This window comes from Mustela lutreola, chromosome 8 (assembly GCF_030435805.1).
Source record: "Mustela lutreola isolate mMusLut2 chromosome 8, mMusLut2.pri, whole genome shotgun sequence".
Lineage (NCBI taxonomy): Eukaryota > Metazoa > Chordata > Mammalia > Carnivora > Mustelidae > Mustela > Mustela lutreola.
Genome location: NC_081297.1, coordinates 149,004,762 through 149,023,138, shown reverse-complemented (window position 1 = coordinate 149,023,138; position 18,377 = coordinate 149,004,762). Strand labels below are relative to the sequence as shown.

Here is an 18,377-nt window from a genome sequence, read left to right as displayed (position 1 = left end):
TGACACTCACGTGTATGTATGTGCACGTTCTCTCTCTCTCTCTCTCTCTCTCACACACACACACACACACACACACTAACCCACAAACTAGAAAGGAAGAGAATTGTGCTCATCAGAAAAACAGCACAAAGGTAAGCCACAGCGCAGACGGGAGGCAATTTCAGCTCACATCACGGAGCAGGTACCAGGACTTGGACTACATGAGGATACACACAGGCACGGCACAGAACAGAAAACGTGAATTCGAGGACCCCGGGGAAACGGAACCAAGGGGCGGTACAAATAGCATTTGTCTTAAGGAATCAGCTCACACAGTGACGGCAGGTCTGAAGCCCACGGGGCACATCCGGCATCCGGCAGGCTGGGAACCGAGGCCAGGTTGACGGCCTTTCTTCTCTGGGAAACCTCAGCGTTTCTTCACGTGTCCTTCACTGATTGGGTGTGGCTCACCCAAGCTGTCCAGGGTAATCGCCTTTACTTAAAGTCTGCTGGTTGTAGGTGTCAACCGCGTGTACCAAGTACCACCGCAGCAACGGCCAGGCGGGGGGCTAAGTAAGCACCTGGTTACCGTGGCCTAGCTGGTCGACACACGAACACCAGCCATCACAGCCCTCAAACGTGTTAGGATGCCCACAGCGACTAACTATCAGAGAAGGGCACGTCATACCCAGCACCACACCCCATCTGCGTGGCCCTATAGCCACGTCATGTGCTATTGAGGGTGTGCAGGGATCAGACCCGGCGTTCACCACGGCTGCACAGAAGAGGGGCCTCGGGCAGCTCCCGAGTGACCAGACACTGTGGTTTATCCCTTCGGCCCTCGAGCAGGATGGCTATGTTGGCATCTGGCCGCTGGCACCTCTCGGCTACGTGAGCTCAGGGGAGACATGTAGCCTCCGTGGGCCCCGACCGCCCCATCTGAACCACAGGGACCATACAGCCCCATATTGGCATCCTAGGTTGCCGTGGAGACGGACAAGCTGGTGTGTGGAGTACGTGTAAAGGGACCCTGGCACCCGGGAGTGAGGACGCGGGGCAGGTCAGCAGACGGGCGCACACCTCACAACGCAGCCGCTTTGTTTCTAGATGCTTCCACCCCTGCACTCAGCCCGCAAACTCACAGCAAAGAGGTCAGCGCTGCCCAGGGCAACGGCGTGGACAACAGCAGGACCGGAGGAAGAAGGCCCGGTCCGTGCTACGGCCCGAAGGTCAGTGGGCTCCTCGGTAGATTCTGAAAAAAATCCTAGAATATGGAGATTCCATTCCCGTGGAATTTGAAGCACATGATTTGATACTATTTATGTACAAATACGTACATAGTAAAAGAAAGAATGCGCTGCCTGGGAACTCGGCGGGGGCCGCTTGGGGCGGTGGGGAGGGGGGGGCTGGCTTCCCGAGGGAACGGCTAAGGGGCTTCCCATGTACCTGTGATTTTCTCTTCCAAAAACAAAGCACCTGAAGCCGATATTGAAAAATGTTAACTGCCGAGTACAGAGGCATTGAGTGAATTTCTCCCTACTTCTCTGGGGTAGGGGTTGGCCAGCTTTTCCTGTAAATGCCTAAGCTCATGGCTGTGGCTGTGTTCTCATAAAATAAATAAATAAAAATAAAATTCTTTATTTACAAAATCACCAACCAGCCAGATCGGCAGACCCCTAGTGCAGAGGATTCAAATTTTGCAAGGTTCTGCTTTGTTTTTTTAACTCCCTTCAGCCTGTTCTTTGCTCCGCGGCAAACTGCAATGACAAAGGGGCCTGGGAGAAGGAAGCCACTGCCCAGCCCTGGACACCAGGCAGAGGGACACGCAGCAGAGAGCAGCCACCGACCCACCCCCTCGCCCTCCCGAGCCATTCTCCCCACCAGGGGCCAGACCCAGGACTCTCCACGTGCCCTTGGGAGCTCTCTGCCTTGACCTGCAAAGTTTCCACGTTCTTCGCTTGGAGCCTGATAGAGCTTTCCTTTTTTTCCCTACAAAGTCCTCAAGGCAGAAGCTGCAAATTCGAGCTCCAGATCTTGGAAACAGAGGACCACGTGTATCTGGGCGGTCCAGGGGCCCCTGTTTCATCCCCAGGCTGCAGACCCAGCACTGTGTTGCTCCTCACCAGAGGGACTCCCTGTGGTGCTACTCACCTCCAGACCCTGCTCAGCCAGCATTCGGAAGGTCCCAAATGGTCCCCAAGAGCCCCCCAGCAAAGCCATCAGCTCCCGGAGAACAGAAGTGGGGTCTGGCTGCGGCACACACCTCTCCCGTTCCCACGGCAGGAGACGGTGATCATTTGCTGCAGGGATGGGTCAGCTGCACTCCTGGAAGCCCACGCGTCACGGGCCTAGAACCCCATCGGCTCCCAGGAAACTCTCCCAGAGCAAACACGAGCCTGCGGCTGGAGAACGAGAGACCCGGAGAAGGAAGAAGGTGCAAAGAGTTGCGTGCGACCCTTGTGTCCTGAATCCCAGACCGTGAGCTGCAGCCCTGACCACCTGTTCCTTCCACATGACCCCCCGTGCGGATGGCCACCAAGGGGCTGGGAACCCTAAGAGACAGGAAGGCAGGAGCAGAGCCTTTCCCAGAGGACAGGGAAGCAAACTTCGGTTTGGTTCCAGGTCAGGCGGGCAGTGGGCTCAGAACCGCTCCCCCCACGTCCTATTCAGAGCAGCCTCACTGCTGAGTTGGAAGGGCAGGAGGGAATGCGGTCCTTCCCGAGGCAGGAGCGGACAGACGGGGCGGGGGGCATCGGCAGCTCCTAGGCCTGAGGATTCCTGTCGGGTCGGAGCTGAGATGGGGAAGGAGGCAGTGTGTCGATGACAGAGACACCCAAACGCAGTGACAAGCAGTGCAGGGTGAGGCCTCAGAGCACAGAGAATCTTAACCCAGGGAAGACCATGGGCCTGTCACGGAACAGACGTACGGACAGTGAAACCCGACATCACGCGTCTCTGGAACAAATATTTACTTGTTTGGGCTCTGGCTTTGGGTCCAGTCCATCGCTAAGTGATGCCACATGAGTGGACCAACAGCAGCCCAGAGGCTGGTGCATGGGGAGCAGGAGGGCCCATCCCCTCGGGTCCAGGGTCTTGAGCGCCTCTGACCCAGCTCTGGCTCGTGGGGCAGCCGCACCTCCAATGCGCAGAAGGATGCGGACAGGTAAGGAACGTCCCCGAGCTTTGGGGCTCCCTGCAGATTGACAGGGACCCTCCCTGCGTGCGTGGAGGGGTGTCAGAAGGTCCCAAGGAGAAAGTGAGTGTGTGCCAAGAGGCTTCCAACCAGGCCAGACACGGTGCACGGTGCAGGAAACCCCCAGGCCAACCTGTGCTCGTGTGTGCCCTGACGACGGGCAGGACCCGGCGGAGACTCACCCTCACCGTTCACGGGAAGGAGACGGAGAGGCGGCAGCGGCAGGAAGGGCCCTTCTGAGCACGTGCAGCGTCTGAGGAGCCCAGAAGCTTGGGGCTTCAACACATCACTCCTTGTAATCCTGGCCACGGCTCTCAGAGCTGTCCACAGCGTTCCCTGGACGACAGGATCACAATAACCCAGAGTCCCCCGGGCCTATTGGGAGCACAGCCTAGTTATTTCCAGTAGGAAATTGGCCCAGGTCAAACATGACTGAATGTTTTGTTTTTTCAAAGTAAAAATAAACAAAAATACCAAGTTTGGAGGAAACTTCTCAGGGTTTAGAAATTGGTTTGAGAGTCTGTTAAAATACTTAGCAAGGCCTGTTTGCAGGTGGAGAACAGCCCACGCAGCCCACGCAGCCCCCACTGTGAGCAAGGCAGGTGGCCAGCAGCGTGAAGAGCGGCGTGTAGAATGGAGTGGCGGCCATTCCTGAGCAAGCCTTACCTGCAGCTGTATGGCTCCCAAGGAGGCTTCACCATGGACAGGCACTCCAGAGAGCCAGGCAGTGTCCTCACAGGCTCCCAGCGTGGGTTCTCAAGGGTAGGGGTGGCTTCGGATCCACTGGCTTCTCCACTATGAGCGCGTGAGCCTCATGCGACAGAGGCTCAATGAATGTCAGCCAACAGGGGGACATGCACACCTGCCCTTTTCTTCCCCTGGCTATTTTCTAACAAGTCTTTTCCCAGGCCTCCTGCCTCCTTTCCAGCATCACATTCAACGTGAAGGACAAAGCTCTTGTCTGGAGAAGACCACGTGAGGAGCTCTCCTGGCGTGGACAGGGAGAGAATGGCTCTTCGAGATAAAGCTGTTAATTACCGCAGTGCTTCTGGGCGTCCGCCGGGCTGGCCGCGGAGCTTGGAGGAGCCCCTCAGCTCCGCAGGCTTGGCAGGAGGCCCCGGGCACCAGCAGAGACAGGCAGCTTCTCAAATGGAATCATTCGTCGGCATTCCCCAGACAGCGGGAACAGACCCCAGGCCCATCCTCTGAGCTCAAGGATCAGCAGTCCAGGGTGGCCCCAGAGTCTGCATTTCTAGCAGGTTCCTGGGTGCTATTTGGAAGCATGGTCTGGAAAAGGGGAAGACACCTGCGCAGTGGAGCTCCTGGTCACCTTGGGCCTTATAGGCAGGGGTCCCTGCGTGATGGCGGACTGTCCACATGCCCCTGGGCGGGTTGCCGCCCAAGCCCCTTCTCCTCCACAGCCCAAGGATCACATCTGCGCCTACCCTGCAAAACCGTGAGGACGGAATCAGGAAAACAGGATTTCTGGGGTCAGTTCTGTGTGGATCAGCGGTCACCTGATGCCCCAGTCCCACTCACCACCCCACAGCTCCCACTGACCCTCCCAGATGCCCCCTGGAAGCTTCTCTCCAGACTGTCTCCCAAAAAGCCAGGCGCCTCACCTGCACTCACGTTCCCCAACGATAGGCTCCCCTGTCAGGGCTCAGCTTTTAGTGTCCAGGCTGCCATACCTGCGCCCAGGAGCCCCTGGTACCCTTTTACTCAGCGGGGTGCAGACTCCAGTGTGCTGTCCTTGCTGCCCAGCACCTGGAAGTCATGGGAGGTATGGAAACCAGCAAAGGGGACCGGCCTGCTGGAGGAGACTCTGCAGGAGATGCACCTGGGAACAGACAGCGGGACCTGATGACGGGGGAAGGGAGCGGACACATGCGCCTCGTACTTGTGTGTGTACCTGCCGTGTGTCTGTGTGTCTGTGTGTCAGTGTGTCTGTGTACCTGTGTGCTCTTGCCGTGTGTCTGTCAGTGCGTGCACCTGCCGTGTGTCTCTGTGGGTCTGCGTGTGCACCTGCCGTGTGTCTGTGTGTGCACGTGCAGCTGCCCACCCATGCATCAGGTGTGCCCAGTGTGTACTTGTGTCCACCTGCAGCACCAGTGTGCACTGACTTTTTGCCACCACGCACACCCGCTGCACACTGGTGGCTGGCCACTTTGGAGCTTGGATCTCATCGAACCCTCACAAGCCGCAGGCGTAGGCAACATTTCCACCCGTTTGTAGGCAAGCTCGTGGAGGCTCGGGAGACGAAATGGGTGCAGAGTGGGCACAGAGAGGTGGGGCCAGACCACAAGACCAAGTGTGTGTGCCACCCGAGCCCTGCCCCCCTCCTGTGCCCTGTCCTGCAGATGTGATTCTCTGAAATCCTTGGTCCACATCCCCACCCTTGCTCCCAGACAAAGCCTCACCCCAGAATCCTGACTCTCTGCTCCTAGGTCCAAGGACTCAGAGGGGACCTGGCCCCTCCTCTGAGAGCCGTGAGTCTCACTGTCCAGAGCCCCAAGAGCACCCCCCACCCCACCAAACACCTACTTCCCTGAGACCCCATCTGGAATGGGTTGAACGTGGCCCCTAAAAAGATGTCCACACCCTCATTCCCAGAACCTGTGAATATGACTTTATTTGGGAAACGGGAATTTGCAAATGGAATAAGTCCGAGACCGTCCAGTAGGGGCCCTGAATCCAACGGCAAGCGTTCTCATAAGAAACAGAAAAGAAGCCGCAGACTCGGGAGAGGCACGTGACCACAGAGGCAGAGCCTGGGGCCCCCGGTTGCCGGCAGAGGCAGGGACGTTCCCGCCCAGGACCTCAGAGGGAGCGCGGCCCTGCTGATAGCAGGACTTCCGACTTCAGGCCCCCGAAGCTGGGAGGGAATCGGGCTCTGTCATTTTCAACACCTTCCATCTGTGGCAGCCACAGGACACGAACACACCTTCCAGCCGTGACCCAGACTCCCCTTGCAGTCCACGACTCAGCCTGGGCCCCCCTGGGAAAACGCAGGCCCTTCACCGGCTCAACAGGTAACTTGTAAAGCAGCAGCCCAGGGGCTGCAGGGGCCCCAGAGAAGGGTCATCTTGGTCTGCCAGGGTGGAAGGGATGGGTGGCGGGTCTTTAGAGACAGGGTGACGTGCATCAGGCTGCCCAGCGGGGACCCACTGGTGCTCCGCGGGGAATCTCCCAGCACAGGCTGTTCCGGCCAATCCCCCAGACCCGGCGGGGCTCAGACAGCCCAGCCCAGGACAGTGCTCTCTGGCTCTGGAGGCCTCTTGAGGGTCTCACGTCGCTGTGGTACCCCCTCATCAGGGCCTCTGTGAAGAACGAGACACAGATGGTCCTGGGAGCTCGGAACATTCCGCCCTACGGCAACGGAAGTGCAGCCGTGCCGCCGTGCAACCAGACCGGTTTAGCGCCTGGCGATGGGCGCCTCCTGCCGTCCAAGTACGCCGCCGGCCCACCCGGTACCCGCGTCCCTCTGCCCCCCGCCCCCCTCCACCGGATCTGCTCGCCTCCCCCGGGGCCGCACCCGCACACGGCCGCTGCTGAGTCAGGGGACGGGCAGACGGATGGTCCCTCCACCGCAAGGGCTCCGGAGGACATACTTAAATGAAACAAATCCTTCTATCCGAAGTAAAACCTCAGAAACATTTTTAATAAATGGGCATTAACGTCTCTCCTGGCAATGGAAATCGTGAATCTCTTAGCAAAGTTTCAGCAATAATTCAAGCACATTTTCCTACCTCATGTGGCAACGCTCCTTGGTGGATTCCCCTGGAATAATCGGCCCATTCCAGTTGTTAGGACGTGGTCTTTAAACCTGAGTTATTCCTGAACATCTTGGAAAATAGGGGTTCTTCATCTCAGCAATTATGAAATACTGCAGACCTTGTTTGCTGCCGGGGAGAAAGATTTATCGTCAGAGATAATGGCAAGACTGCGGCCCGTGCTCCCCGAGACCCTTCTCTCGAGTTTTTCATCATTTCGTAAGTAACATTTGGGGAGGATTTTAACTACTGAGCGGCGGGGGAGAGCACACGGCCCGGCGCCCCTGTCAGGAAAGGGAGTGATTGAGGGAGCACGGCCGGGCTCCGCGGGAGGAGAGAGCATGGGATTTATGGTCCAAGTGGGGCCTGGGGCTCCCCCCGGGTCACGCGCTCATTCTCACCTCTGTGCCGGGGTTCACTGCAGGGGCTGCAGACGGGAGACAGGAGGACCTCCCCGGGCGTCCAGCCAGGAGGCCGCCTCCCCCCCCGGGGAGATAGGGTGCTCGGTGGGCGTGGCTGGAGGGCACAGGGCTGGGGGCCGGGAGCTCAGTGAGCAGCCTGTGGTTGTGCCAATGGGGTGATGGGCCCTCGGCGTGCATACACCAGGGGCAGCGGGAACATTCCCTTTGTTCACACCCGGGGACTGGCCAGGGCTGCAGAGCTCTGAGGTAGGAGAGTCACGTGGTGGGTTGAATACTGTGTCTAAAGTTCGTGTCTACCCAGAAGCTCAGGATGTGATTTTATTTGGGAACAGGGTTTCTCCGATGTTAATTCAGGTAAGGATCTCAGGATGAGAACACCCTGGATGAAGATGGGCCCAAATTCCAGTGGCTGGTGTCCTTGTAAAAGTCAGAGGAGGGACACACACCAAGGGAGAAGCCGGGTGAAGACGGGGGCAGAGAGCAGAGGGATGTGGCCACAAGCCCGGGGCCGGCCGGGAGCTGGAAGCAGCAGGAAGGACACCCTCGCCTCCACCCGGAGCCTCAGATGAGCGCAGCCCTGCCCACACCTTGACTTAGACCTCTGGCTCCAGACTGGGACAGGGCAGATTCTGTTATTTTAAGCCTTCTGGTTTGTGGTGCTCTGTTAGGGCCACGACAGAAAACCAACACTCCCACCTCCCAACGGGCAGCCCTCGGTGGGGAGGGTGTCTCGGCCGTTCCGGGGTCCAGTATTGCACAGATGCCCGGCGTGGGAGCGAGCCACCCCTGGGCGTCTCCCGGGGCTCCGGCTCAGCCCTGACATCCACCTGCTCCACGTCCCCATCGCTGCCCTGCAGCCCCTGACATGACCCAGGGGTCCCCCATCAGCTCTGAGCTCCCCAGGCCCCTGCTGGCACGGGTGGCCAAGGTCCCAACCCCCACATTCACTCGGGGCTCAGTGCCCAGTACAAACACTTTTGGGAAGCTCTGATGATGGGCTGGGGGCAGGCGAGCATCTTTTCTTCCCTCCAGCAAAGCCCCTCTGAGTCTCCACGTGGGCCCCAGAGGCCGAGGGGACCACCAGCCCGTGCCACACCAGCATCCACCGGCAAGCTGGGACAGTGGGAGCCGCAGGGAGCCGGGTGCCGGGAACGGGCTGTTCACACCTGCTCTGCCACATCTCCCTGGAGGGCACTGGGCACACCCCTTTCCTCCTTGTGACTCTGTCTCCCGCGTGAGCTGGTGATCACAGATAGTCTGGCCTCCTACCGTCTTCAGTGAGAAGTGAGTCTCTAGCTATCCGTTGATTCCATGAATTTCCCACCGAAGGAGCACTCAGGCTCCTAGGGCAGGCAGTGGTGGGCAGGTATTTCACGTTCACAACGTCACTGTGCCCCGTGTGGACACGCCACTGTCAGGCACCTCGCTATATGACATGCACCCCTGGAGGCCAGTCCCGCCCCTGCAGAGAGCCCTGGGGCCTGGCCTGCCTCCCCTCCTCCCCTCCCGAGCAGCCCCCACGGGACCTTCACGGAGCCCATCCAGGCAGTTCTCCTGCAGCAAACCCCTTCCCCGGGCCTGCCTCCAAGACTCATCCGAAGCCACAGGGGCTCTTGGGGTCAACACAGAAACATGTCCCTGGCAGCACAGACATCCGGGTGAATACACAAGTGGGGGGACATGTGGCCCAGGGGAGGTGTCCTACCGACGAGGACCCCCAGGCCCCGAGGAGGCGAGGAGGGGTGCTTCGCCTCTAATCGTAATAAACGAGCCTGAGAGCTCTGCGGTGAGGGAGAAAGGGCGACCTCTCCCTGCAGGAGCGTGGCCGCCGTGGTCCTGAGCCCCCCGTGCTGTAACAGCGGTTCTGGGTGACCTCTCTCGAATGTCTCCTGCGCCCCGCTCTGGGGTGGGTTCTGGATGGGGGTCAGCACAGAGACACAGAGACACAGGTCCTTCACCCCCATCCTGCCTTGCTGCAAGCCTGCGGCCCGCTAGAGGCCCGGCCGGAGAAGCTTCAGGCGTTCCCGCCGACGGGGGCTCCAGGCGCCCCGGGCCCGGCCGGGTGATGTGAGCGGGCTTCCTCCGTGCACCCCCGGGTCACGGCTCGCTTGAGAGCCTCCGGAGGATGCCGAGTGCCCCACGCTCCCTCCTTGTCTCGCCGCCCAAAGCCGGACGAGGGAGGAAAGGGAAGGACAGCGCCGCCCATCCCCCTCCCGCGGCCGACGCCCGCCTCCCTGCCCTCCGCCTCCCTCCCGCGCCACCCGAAACAGCTGTCCCTCATGCACCCCTGCCACCCATCCGTTCTCCAGCGGGCCTGCGCTACCCCGTGCGAGCCTCCGGCTGAAACACTCAGAGCCCTGGCAAGACCACACGTGACCAGTGTGTGTCGTGGAGCCAGGGGACCCGTCCGTCTGCGGGATGTCGGTCTCCCCCAGGGGGGACCCCCAGCAGACGGGGCTGTGCCGCTCAGCCCTGCCTCCCAGCATCTGACATGACCACCTCCCAGAGTCCGCTCCAGGCACAGGAGGGCTCCCGAGACCCGAAGCAACCTACAAAACAATGTCTACACCCCGCTCTGGGGCTTCTAAGGAAGGGGGTTCCAAGCCTCCTGCGAGGCCCCCACGGGCTCCAAACAGGTGCCCACAAGAACAGGCCGCCTTGCAGACATCTACGGGGCAGGCAGGGGAAAGGCGTGAGCCCTTGGCAGTGGGTTGGTAAAGCGTGGGAGGCGGCTGAAGAGTCTGGGTCCAGGTGTGAACTTGCGACCCTGCAGAGGAGCCGCGAACTCTCCCCGTTATCATCAAGACTCCGGGCAACCACTGGAAGGCAGGATGCCACGGTCCGCAGTGGTGTCCTGGAGAGCCGGCTGCCCGGCGAAGACCAGCACACATTTCAGAGTCAAGACAGGGACAGGGATGCGGGACCGAGACGCGGACATGTTCTGGGAGCCTCATGTCCTCCTTGGTGAGGACGGATCGCGACAGCGCTTTGAACACCGCTGAGGTCATCAGGCTCTGAATAATGTCAAGCTGCCGCTAGAAAACCCTATTTAACTTGCTCAAGTGTGCCTTGGTCACCGTGACAAACCCTTTCGTGGTTGTCTTAATACAGGCTGGAGCAAATGAGCCCTGTTTGTGGTCGTTTGTGACGGCAGGGGAAGACGGTGGGTCCCCCTCCTCGTCGTCCTCGTGGACATTAGCCAGAAGCACAAAGGAAAAGAACCACATCTGCCGCCCGAGGCTCTGCGTCGGGGGACGGCCGCGGCGGCACGTAAGGTCCAGGACATACGGAACGGGGCCAGGAAGGTCTGTCCAAGAGGGCAGGTGTCGGGGAAAGCCAAAAAGCACGGGGTAGACTCAGCGGCCGTGAGACAGAAGCCTCTGTGGGCAGGCAGACAGCGAGGCAGATGCAATGACCGAGGGAACCCAGGGCCAAGAGGAGCCACAGGGGGACTGGATGCCCACCGGGGCCCGGAGCCGGAGGGGGAAATCGCAGCCGTGACAAAGAGGCCGAGCACACCCAGCCTGCACTGCCGGCGTCTCCGCAGAGGACAACAGGAGTCACAGAACAGAAAAAACCTGTAAAATCACCCACGAGCCGTTTTCCCAAGTTGAAGGGACTCGTGTCTGCAAGTTGAAAGGTGCATGTCTTGGGGGGAAAAAGCTGGCAAAGGTGGTCGTTAAATTGCTGGGTTTTAAAAGAAACAGAGAACTCTTTTGGCATCGGAAGGGGGTACGGACTCAAGTCCTGGGAGAAGGGAACCCGCCAGACCGGCCTCCGTGTTACCTCGACGACCCTCCACGCCGTGCGCCAGGGATTCATGTCTACAAGGGCCTCCCCGAGGAGACGGCACCCCCGAGTTTCACAGCCAACCTGCCTTTCAAATACGAAGATGGAAGACAAATACGCTTTGAACATTCAAAATCTAGAGGAATATCTCTAAAACGAGCCCATCCGGGAGAAACCATCCGAACGCAGCCTGGGCAGCGCGAGAGCCGGCGCACAAGTGTCGCCGGAGAACAGGCCGCGCGCGGCTACGGTTCACCACACAAGGAGGCTGGTACCAAGGACGCGTCAGTTAGAAATCCCGCCATTGACGGCCAGAGCCCCGAGAAGGGCTTTACCCATCGGAGGCCAGCAGGAGGAGGACAAGGGAAGTGGCGTCAGGACAGATGTCCCCTTCTGTCTTGACCTGAGACGAAATGTATCTACGTCTGGTTAGTCGGTGACGATAGGCGCACGTTAAAGGAGGAAGAGAAACACCGGGACGGAAAGAAAGGGAGGGAGGAAGGAAGGAAACACGAAACAAACTCAGGAGCCACGGAGTCGAGACGTACTGCGGTGGTTCGTCGCGCGGGGTCGATGAAGGACTGAGAAGAACTTACAAAGTCAGACCGACAGGATAACCACCAAACAAGCTTCCGGTCCCTCCAAACGGTAAAAACATACAGAGAAAACAGCAGAAAGGACAGAGAGAACCCAGAGAGAGAGAAGTCCTGAGGCACAGTCAAAAGTGGAAACCACGACGCTAACGAGCGTCTGACACCCACGCACGACCCCGAGGGGCGGCACCGGAGCGTCCCAGCTACGGGCTGACCCCCAAGACTATTCAACAGCAAAGCGACACAGACGGTCTCAAAATAGGAACATAAGAGACAAATGCATTTAGAAAGAAACTGCAGGGGCAGCGATCAATACCAGACATTGTTTATTTGGGGACACAAGGTGTCACAGCCAAAACAGTGCTCTGTGGTGAGGAAGAGCACCAGGGTGTGTGTCAGCTGCGGAGGTCAGCACGTCCCCCCGCGCTCCAGGAGCTCGGAGGAGACCACGAGAAGCCCGGGATACGACGGTAGGAAACCGTCACGCATCTCCCCCAGCCCACGACGGCTCAAGGCAGAAACATGAGTCAGAACTCAGACGCAGAAGGATAGAAGGAACAGCCCGCAGGGCTCCTGGGAGCCTTGAAAACATAGGGCAGTCCGCAGATGGAAGTCCCATGGCCTCGTCACCATAACTAATTTAAAACCCAGAATCCATCCAAGAAAACAGGTTTGATTACGTAAAACACTCTCAGAGTCGTCAAGAAAAATTCAGATAAACGAAATCAAAAGACCAACTGCACACAGAGGAAGGGTTTGCGACCCGCGGCATAGACACGGTGCTCCTTCTTTGCCGAGGGAGAATTCCTGGGGCACCTGGGGGCCTCCGGCGACTGGGTGTCTGCCTTCGGCTCGGGCCATGACCTCGGGGTCCTGGGATCGAGTCCTGCTTGCATCGGGCTCCCTGTTCAGAGGTGGGTCTGCTTCTCACACCACAGCGGACTCCTGCTGGACCCTGCAGTCCACGTCGCCGTCGCTGGCAGAACAGGATCCTTGCTGGAACAGGACTGGGGGACCCTTTCCAGGCTCCACCCCCTGCAAGGCAGGGACGGAAGAGAAGCAGCAGATAATCCCACGAAGGGTGCTAATCGGGGCAAAGCCTCCCCGAGGGAGAGCGCCTGTGGGATTGACCCTCTGACCGGCGATTTCACTCTCAGGGATTTACACTGCAGGAATCTGGGGCCATGCATTAAACGACACCCCTACTCCTAGCATCGCTGTGATGTCAGGCTTGGAAATCCCAGTAGAGCCATTGACAACGGGCTGGCGTCTGTTCCTCCCGTTCACCGGATGGATCTGGCATCTGCTAGGAACAATGAGGCGGTTCCACTTCCAAGACCCCTGACAAGTCCACAAAGCAAAGCGGGGCGCGCCGTATGCTACCGTCAGTGTGAGAAGCACACGGGTGTGTAGATATTTAGAAGAACCATGTACGGTTAAGCTTGCTTGTGCACCATTAACTTTCTAAGACACACAAGCAGCAGCAAGTGTGGTTCTCTCTGGAGAGCTCTGGGGACAGGACTGGTCCGGAGGGTCGCCCCACTCTGTATGCACCGTCCGCGTCTCCGTGGATGGCCTCATCACCAACAGTACGTTGTAGCAGTCCAGGGTCACTCAGAGAAGGAGAACCGATAGATATGGAGGGGCGGGGACGGGGGCAGGGGCGTGTGCATGGCAGTGAGGGTGGACTCGCCCCTGGGATCTGAGCTCACACAGCCGTGGGAGCTCACGCCTCGGGGCGGGCCAGTGGAGGGAGCACGGCTGGGGAGGGGGAGAGTCATCTCGAGTTCTGGAGGAGGGACGGAAGCCACGTGCATCTTGTTGCCTCTGACCTTGGCCGCACGGCTGTCCTCAGAAGCCGGACCCTTCGTCACGGACATGGACACACACCGGCCCAGGAGAGGGAGGGAGGGGGGGGAGGCCCCGGGAACAGGCGCCATCGGAGGCCTGAGTCCGGCCAGCCGCTCGGTACAGCCGCGTGGGAGCCGGTGTCCTCGTGCGGCTCACGTGACACCCGTCCTGGGGCCGCTCTGGCCGGAAACCGCAGGGAGGGCCTTCTGGGAAGTGTAGTTCACCTCGCCACGGTGACACATCCTGAACCGCCGCACTCTGAGAGAGAATACTCAAGAGTGCGGCGGTTCAGGATGTGTCACTGTGGTGGTGTTTTACATCCACTTCAAAACTCCTGAGAAATGAGTCTTACTCCTGGCAAGAGTTCAAGAGCATCGGTGCCGTCATAGGTTACCGGCGACAGCGCGAACGGGCTCAGGCGTCGAACAGAATCGGGACGCGAAGTCGAGAGTCCCGGGACCCTCGCCCCACTGCTGGGGGCCGGACGAGAAGCCGTCATAATCTGAAACTGGCCAGGGGCCGGCGGGGGCTTCTAACAACGTTCTAACCACAAACAATGCAAAGCAGACTCAGTAACCGAACAGTCACCTGACGTGTGAGGTCGTGTTGTTCTTAAGGACGCATGTTTAAGTCTCGCGCGTCCTAGCGAGTGGAAAACGCTGCCAGGGGAAGGGAAATGAAGCAGGATACAAGGTACACGAGACCGGGGGGAGGGCGCCCTGCCCTCTGGGAAAGCTGGCCGATGGCCCTGGCAGCTCCCCGAATATCCAAACATCAGACCTTTTCCAGAAAGCAGGTGCCTGCGGCTGCCTCTCCCCAGTCCCTCCTCTCCGCGACCAGCTTCCCGCACGTGGTGGAGAGAGACTACACCCAGCACCCCGGCGAGGCGACTGTGCCCATCGTCAGCCCCGAAGAAACCAAGGTTCAGCCGGTTGCAGCCACCGGCCAGAGCGCAAGGGCCTTACCTGGCCAGTCACGCCGAGCTGCAGCCCCGCACGGAGCGCCACGGCACGCGCCGTCTCCACGGTCCTCCCGCATGTCCGAAAGAGGGCAAGCGGGCGCCTGCTGACCGCTCCTCTCCGATTAATCTAGTTTTCATCCGACTCCAGGTTGGGGGTTGGGGGGTTTCTGTTCCCCTCCTGTGTCCATTTGTATTACACAGAAGCGATTTCCAAACTGATTTAAGAGCCTTGCACCCGGGGGCTGGGTCCCAGCAGGTTGGCTGTGCCTCCAGCTTGGCTTCTAAGTGATTCCGATTTATTTTAGAACAGAACTGAAGATGGAGAAGAAGCTTCTGGTGGAGCATGTGGAGACAGGGCGTGCCAGCGCGGGAGGACTGGCCGTCTAGCAGGGAGGAGCGCGGCAGCACGGCCTTCTGTCCCCCACGGGAACCACGGCCAGAGCATGCCGGGAGCAAGCGGCAGACACAGTGCCACCGTCGTGCAGCCACAGCCCGCCCTGCCCCCTCCTTCCTTCCGCAGCGGAGAGCGAGGGGCTCGTCTGGTTGGCGAGACTCCGTGGCATGGACTGGCAGGATGGCAGCTGACGTTCAAAACCGGCGCAGGTCCCTCCTGACATCCACGCCCCTCGGCCCAGCGCACGGCTGCGCTCCTGTCTCTGCACCCCCAGATCTGGGCTGGGCTTCGGCGAGCCTGGACCGGGGCTTCGGGGAGGAGGAGAGAGACAGCATCCCGGCTGATGGGAGGTGTGTGCTCCTGGGTCCCCGGCAGCAATGCCACCCAACCCTGGAGAGTCCCCCTGGATCCCACAGAAAACGATCCGTCCCGTTCACTTGTGTCCGGGATTCTACTTCAAGGAAATAATGGAGAAATGCATCAAGAGTAATATTTGGGTGTCCCCTGCAGCCTTACGACCATGGAAAACCCCAATGGGCAGGTTGGTGACTAGACCAGGCACGTCCGAGGCTACAGCAGCGGGAGGCGTAGCGGCCGGTCCTGACCCGCACGCACCCTGGGGCCCCATCTGTGGGAAGGCCTTCAGAGCCAGGGAGCCGGGAGGTCACTCATCCTGCTACAACCCAGCCCGGCCCCCATCCTGCGGCAGGCCCTGCCGGGGAGCTGAGAGCGGGAGCCGCCGGGGCAAGAGAGAGCGTCTTTCTCTCTCAGAACGCTGCGGGGAGGCAGAGTCTGGGCAGTCCCCCGGGAGGGAGGGGCGTGCAGGCTGGCCCCAAGGAGGTGGGGTCCCCTCTCCTGTCCCTCCACCTCCCACCCGCTCCCCGAGTCCACGGACCCCTGCAGCCGGCCCCTCCCCCACCACCGGGTCCCCGTCACACTCTCCCCTGCTTCTTCTCCGACTCCGGTCCTGGGGCAGCTGTCAGGGCCCCACCACAGCCCTCTCCGTGGCTGCAGCGGGCCAGTCCCGCTTGTGTCTCCTCCACCAGAGCCCCGACTCCTCGGCTCTGTCCTCGGCTCCGTCCTCGGCTCTGTCCGCGCTACCCACAGATGTGCCCACACAGCCCTTCCCCTCCCCGCTGGCCTCCTGCCCACCGTTGTGATTGTGATGTTTCACAGGCCATCGTGGCCAGACTCAGGCGCCCAGAGGTCGGTCAAAGCCCGGTCCAGGCGGATCCGCGAAGGGATTCTGCAGGTGTCATCAGCATTTGACTTTGCGGAAAGCAGGTGGAGGTCCCCCGAGGAGGAGGGGGCTCCCTCTGCCTGCCCACGGCCTGCAGGACCCCAGACCACATCAGCTCTTCCCTGGGTCTGCAGGCTGGTCTGCGGGTTCCAGACGTGCCAGCCCCCACGGTCACGCGGCCCCGTTCCGTAAGATCATCTCAGTGTGTGTGTGCGTGTGTGTGTGTGTATGTGCGTGTCTGTGTGTGTGTTCCTGTAGGCATGCACAGGCATCTCCCATGGGTCCCAGCTCCCTAGGGAACCCCGACAGATGCACCTCCCACCCCCTGCCATCAGCCCCTTCCCCAGGACTCACCCTGAGGTCACCACACCCGCGGGCCACTCTCTGGCCTCATTTTGCAGGATCTCAGCCTGCTGCCCACTGGGTCCTCCCGGGGCGATCGTCCCTCAGGCTCATCCTTCTACCCCTCAGAAAGGGTCCTCTCCGCCTGTCTGACCTTGAATGGCTTCCTTTGACCTTCCCCTCAGTGCTGTGGTTCAAGCATGAGGCTTCTCCCTCCGGGTGCTTCCTCCAGGGAGACTGGTGAGGAACCAATGGACACGAGCCCTCGCGACTCTCGGGGGCTCACTCGTGGGCTCAGGACAGCTGCACAGACAAGGAACAACGCTGTCTCAGACACAAGGAGACCAACACAGGTGACTTGACCCGCCCAGGCCCACAGTTTCTCAGCAGGCCCCCGGGCCTCAGAGTCCTCTGGAGCCTCGCCTGGTCACAGATGCCTGGACACCAAGCTCCCCAGCCCCCTCCCCAGACCTGAGCTGCCCCCGAGTGCTATGCCCTTGGTTCTCCCACCCGGCTCACACACAGGCCCCCAAAGCATCACCCCCTCCCGGGACCCGGGCCAGCACTCTGCACTGTCCACCGCAGCCCCCACGGTCACCACACCCGGCCCCATCCCCCCAAGCTACTGCATGGCCTGCCCCAGTCCCTGGTCCTGAGCCGGGCCCTGCAGGCCTGTGGGACCAAGGCCGGGATATGCAAGGAACCGTGCCAGGCACACGCTGTCCCTGCCGGAGACTGTGGTCATCTGACGGTTTTACTCTTCAAACACAGGATGGTACAAAGCACTTTCACCTTAGTTTGAAATTCCTACTTTCAAGTCCTACCTTGAAAAAGTTTTCATTATCAGACTGAATTCAAGATTTGCTGGGGAAAAAAGTGATTGTATCTTCCTTCTGGGATTTTGCTTTTAAACCAATCAATAAATCGTTTCTGATGGCTTTAACACGGATTAACCAGCTAAATAAGTCAGGTCAGGCTTTATTTAGCTTCTTGGAGGGGAGAGATTTTCAACACTGAAGTTTGGGAAAGTAACGGACTTCGGCCGCCATGCGGGGCTGGGGTCTCCACAAGGCCCAGGGCGGCCGGTGGCTCCGATGCTGCCATCCCCAGACCCCGTCCCCACGCAGCCGTGAAGCCCGAGCCAGGGGTCACTACCCACCCACGTTGGGACGGCCGTGCTCCTGGGAGTCTGTCTTTACAGGCCTCTGCCCAGCCCCCCAGCGGAGAGCAAGGCAGGGGAGGGAGGGGAAGCCAAGGCAGACCTGTCAGAGCTGGACGGCGGGAGACTGTGCCGGGCAAGCTCCCTGCACCATGTCCGCTCCTCAGCTGGGCTGCTGACCCCGCCCTCCAGCTCCGTCCGCACTCCCTGGTGGGCTCACACCTCACCCCTCTCTCTCTCTCTCTCTCTCACACACACACACACACATCAGATATTCACATAAATGCCACACACACCACGGATACACATGCACATACGTGCACACATGCATCACACGCACACACACACACACGGACTCGTCTGGGAGCACCCCAGCGGCCCCCGCATGCCCTCCCCACTTGAGAACCGGGGGGGTGACACACAGAGTCCGTCTACAAATGACACACTCGGTGCCCTTCCCGGAGCCGGGCTCTGGTGTCGGCCGGCGAGGTCTCAGGCACAGCTGACCCCTGCAGGTGGCCGGGCGCTACGAAGCCCGGCGACCCTCACCCAGCCGGCAGACGGAAACGTCCTCAAGGACGCCTTTGCCCCAACCACAGGAAAAACCCAGTGAGAGCCTGCGAAGGCTGAGCACGTCCCCCCAGCACCCCCGCCAGCGAACCAGGGCAGGCTGTCCCCCAA

At 60.2% G+C, this 18,377-nt stretch overlaps 1 protein-coding gene across 1 annotated transcript; it reads left to right on the top strand.

Moving 5' to 3' along the window:
* Nucleotides 1–14,872: 14,872 nt before the first annotated feature.
* On the top strand, nucleotides 14,873–17,448 carry LOC131838020 (uncharacterized). The gene is made up of 3 exons (XM_059183658.1): nucleotides 14,873–15,305; nucleotides 16,132–16,383; nucleotides 16,723–17,448. Exons 1-3 carry the CDS (start codon nucleotides 14,905–14,907, stop codon nucleotides 16,739–16,741), a joined length of 672 nt encoding a protein of 223 aa, XP_059039641.1. The 5' UTR covers nucleotides 14,873–14,904; the 3' UTR covers nucleotides 16,742–17,448.
* The last annotated feature ends 929 nt before the right edge of the window (nucleotides 17,449–18,377 follow it).

Excerpts from the sequence above, each read along its gene's own strand:
- LOC131838020 (XM_059183658.1), top strand. The coding sequence starts at position 14,905 with ATGTGGAGACAGGGCGTGCCAGCGCGGGAGGACTGGCCGTCTAGCAGG. Across the intron at positions 15,306-16,131 it reads AGCATCCCGGCTGATGGGAG|GCCATCGTGGCCAGACTCAG; the intron begins GTGTGTGCTCCT and ends GATGTTTCACAG.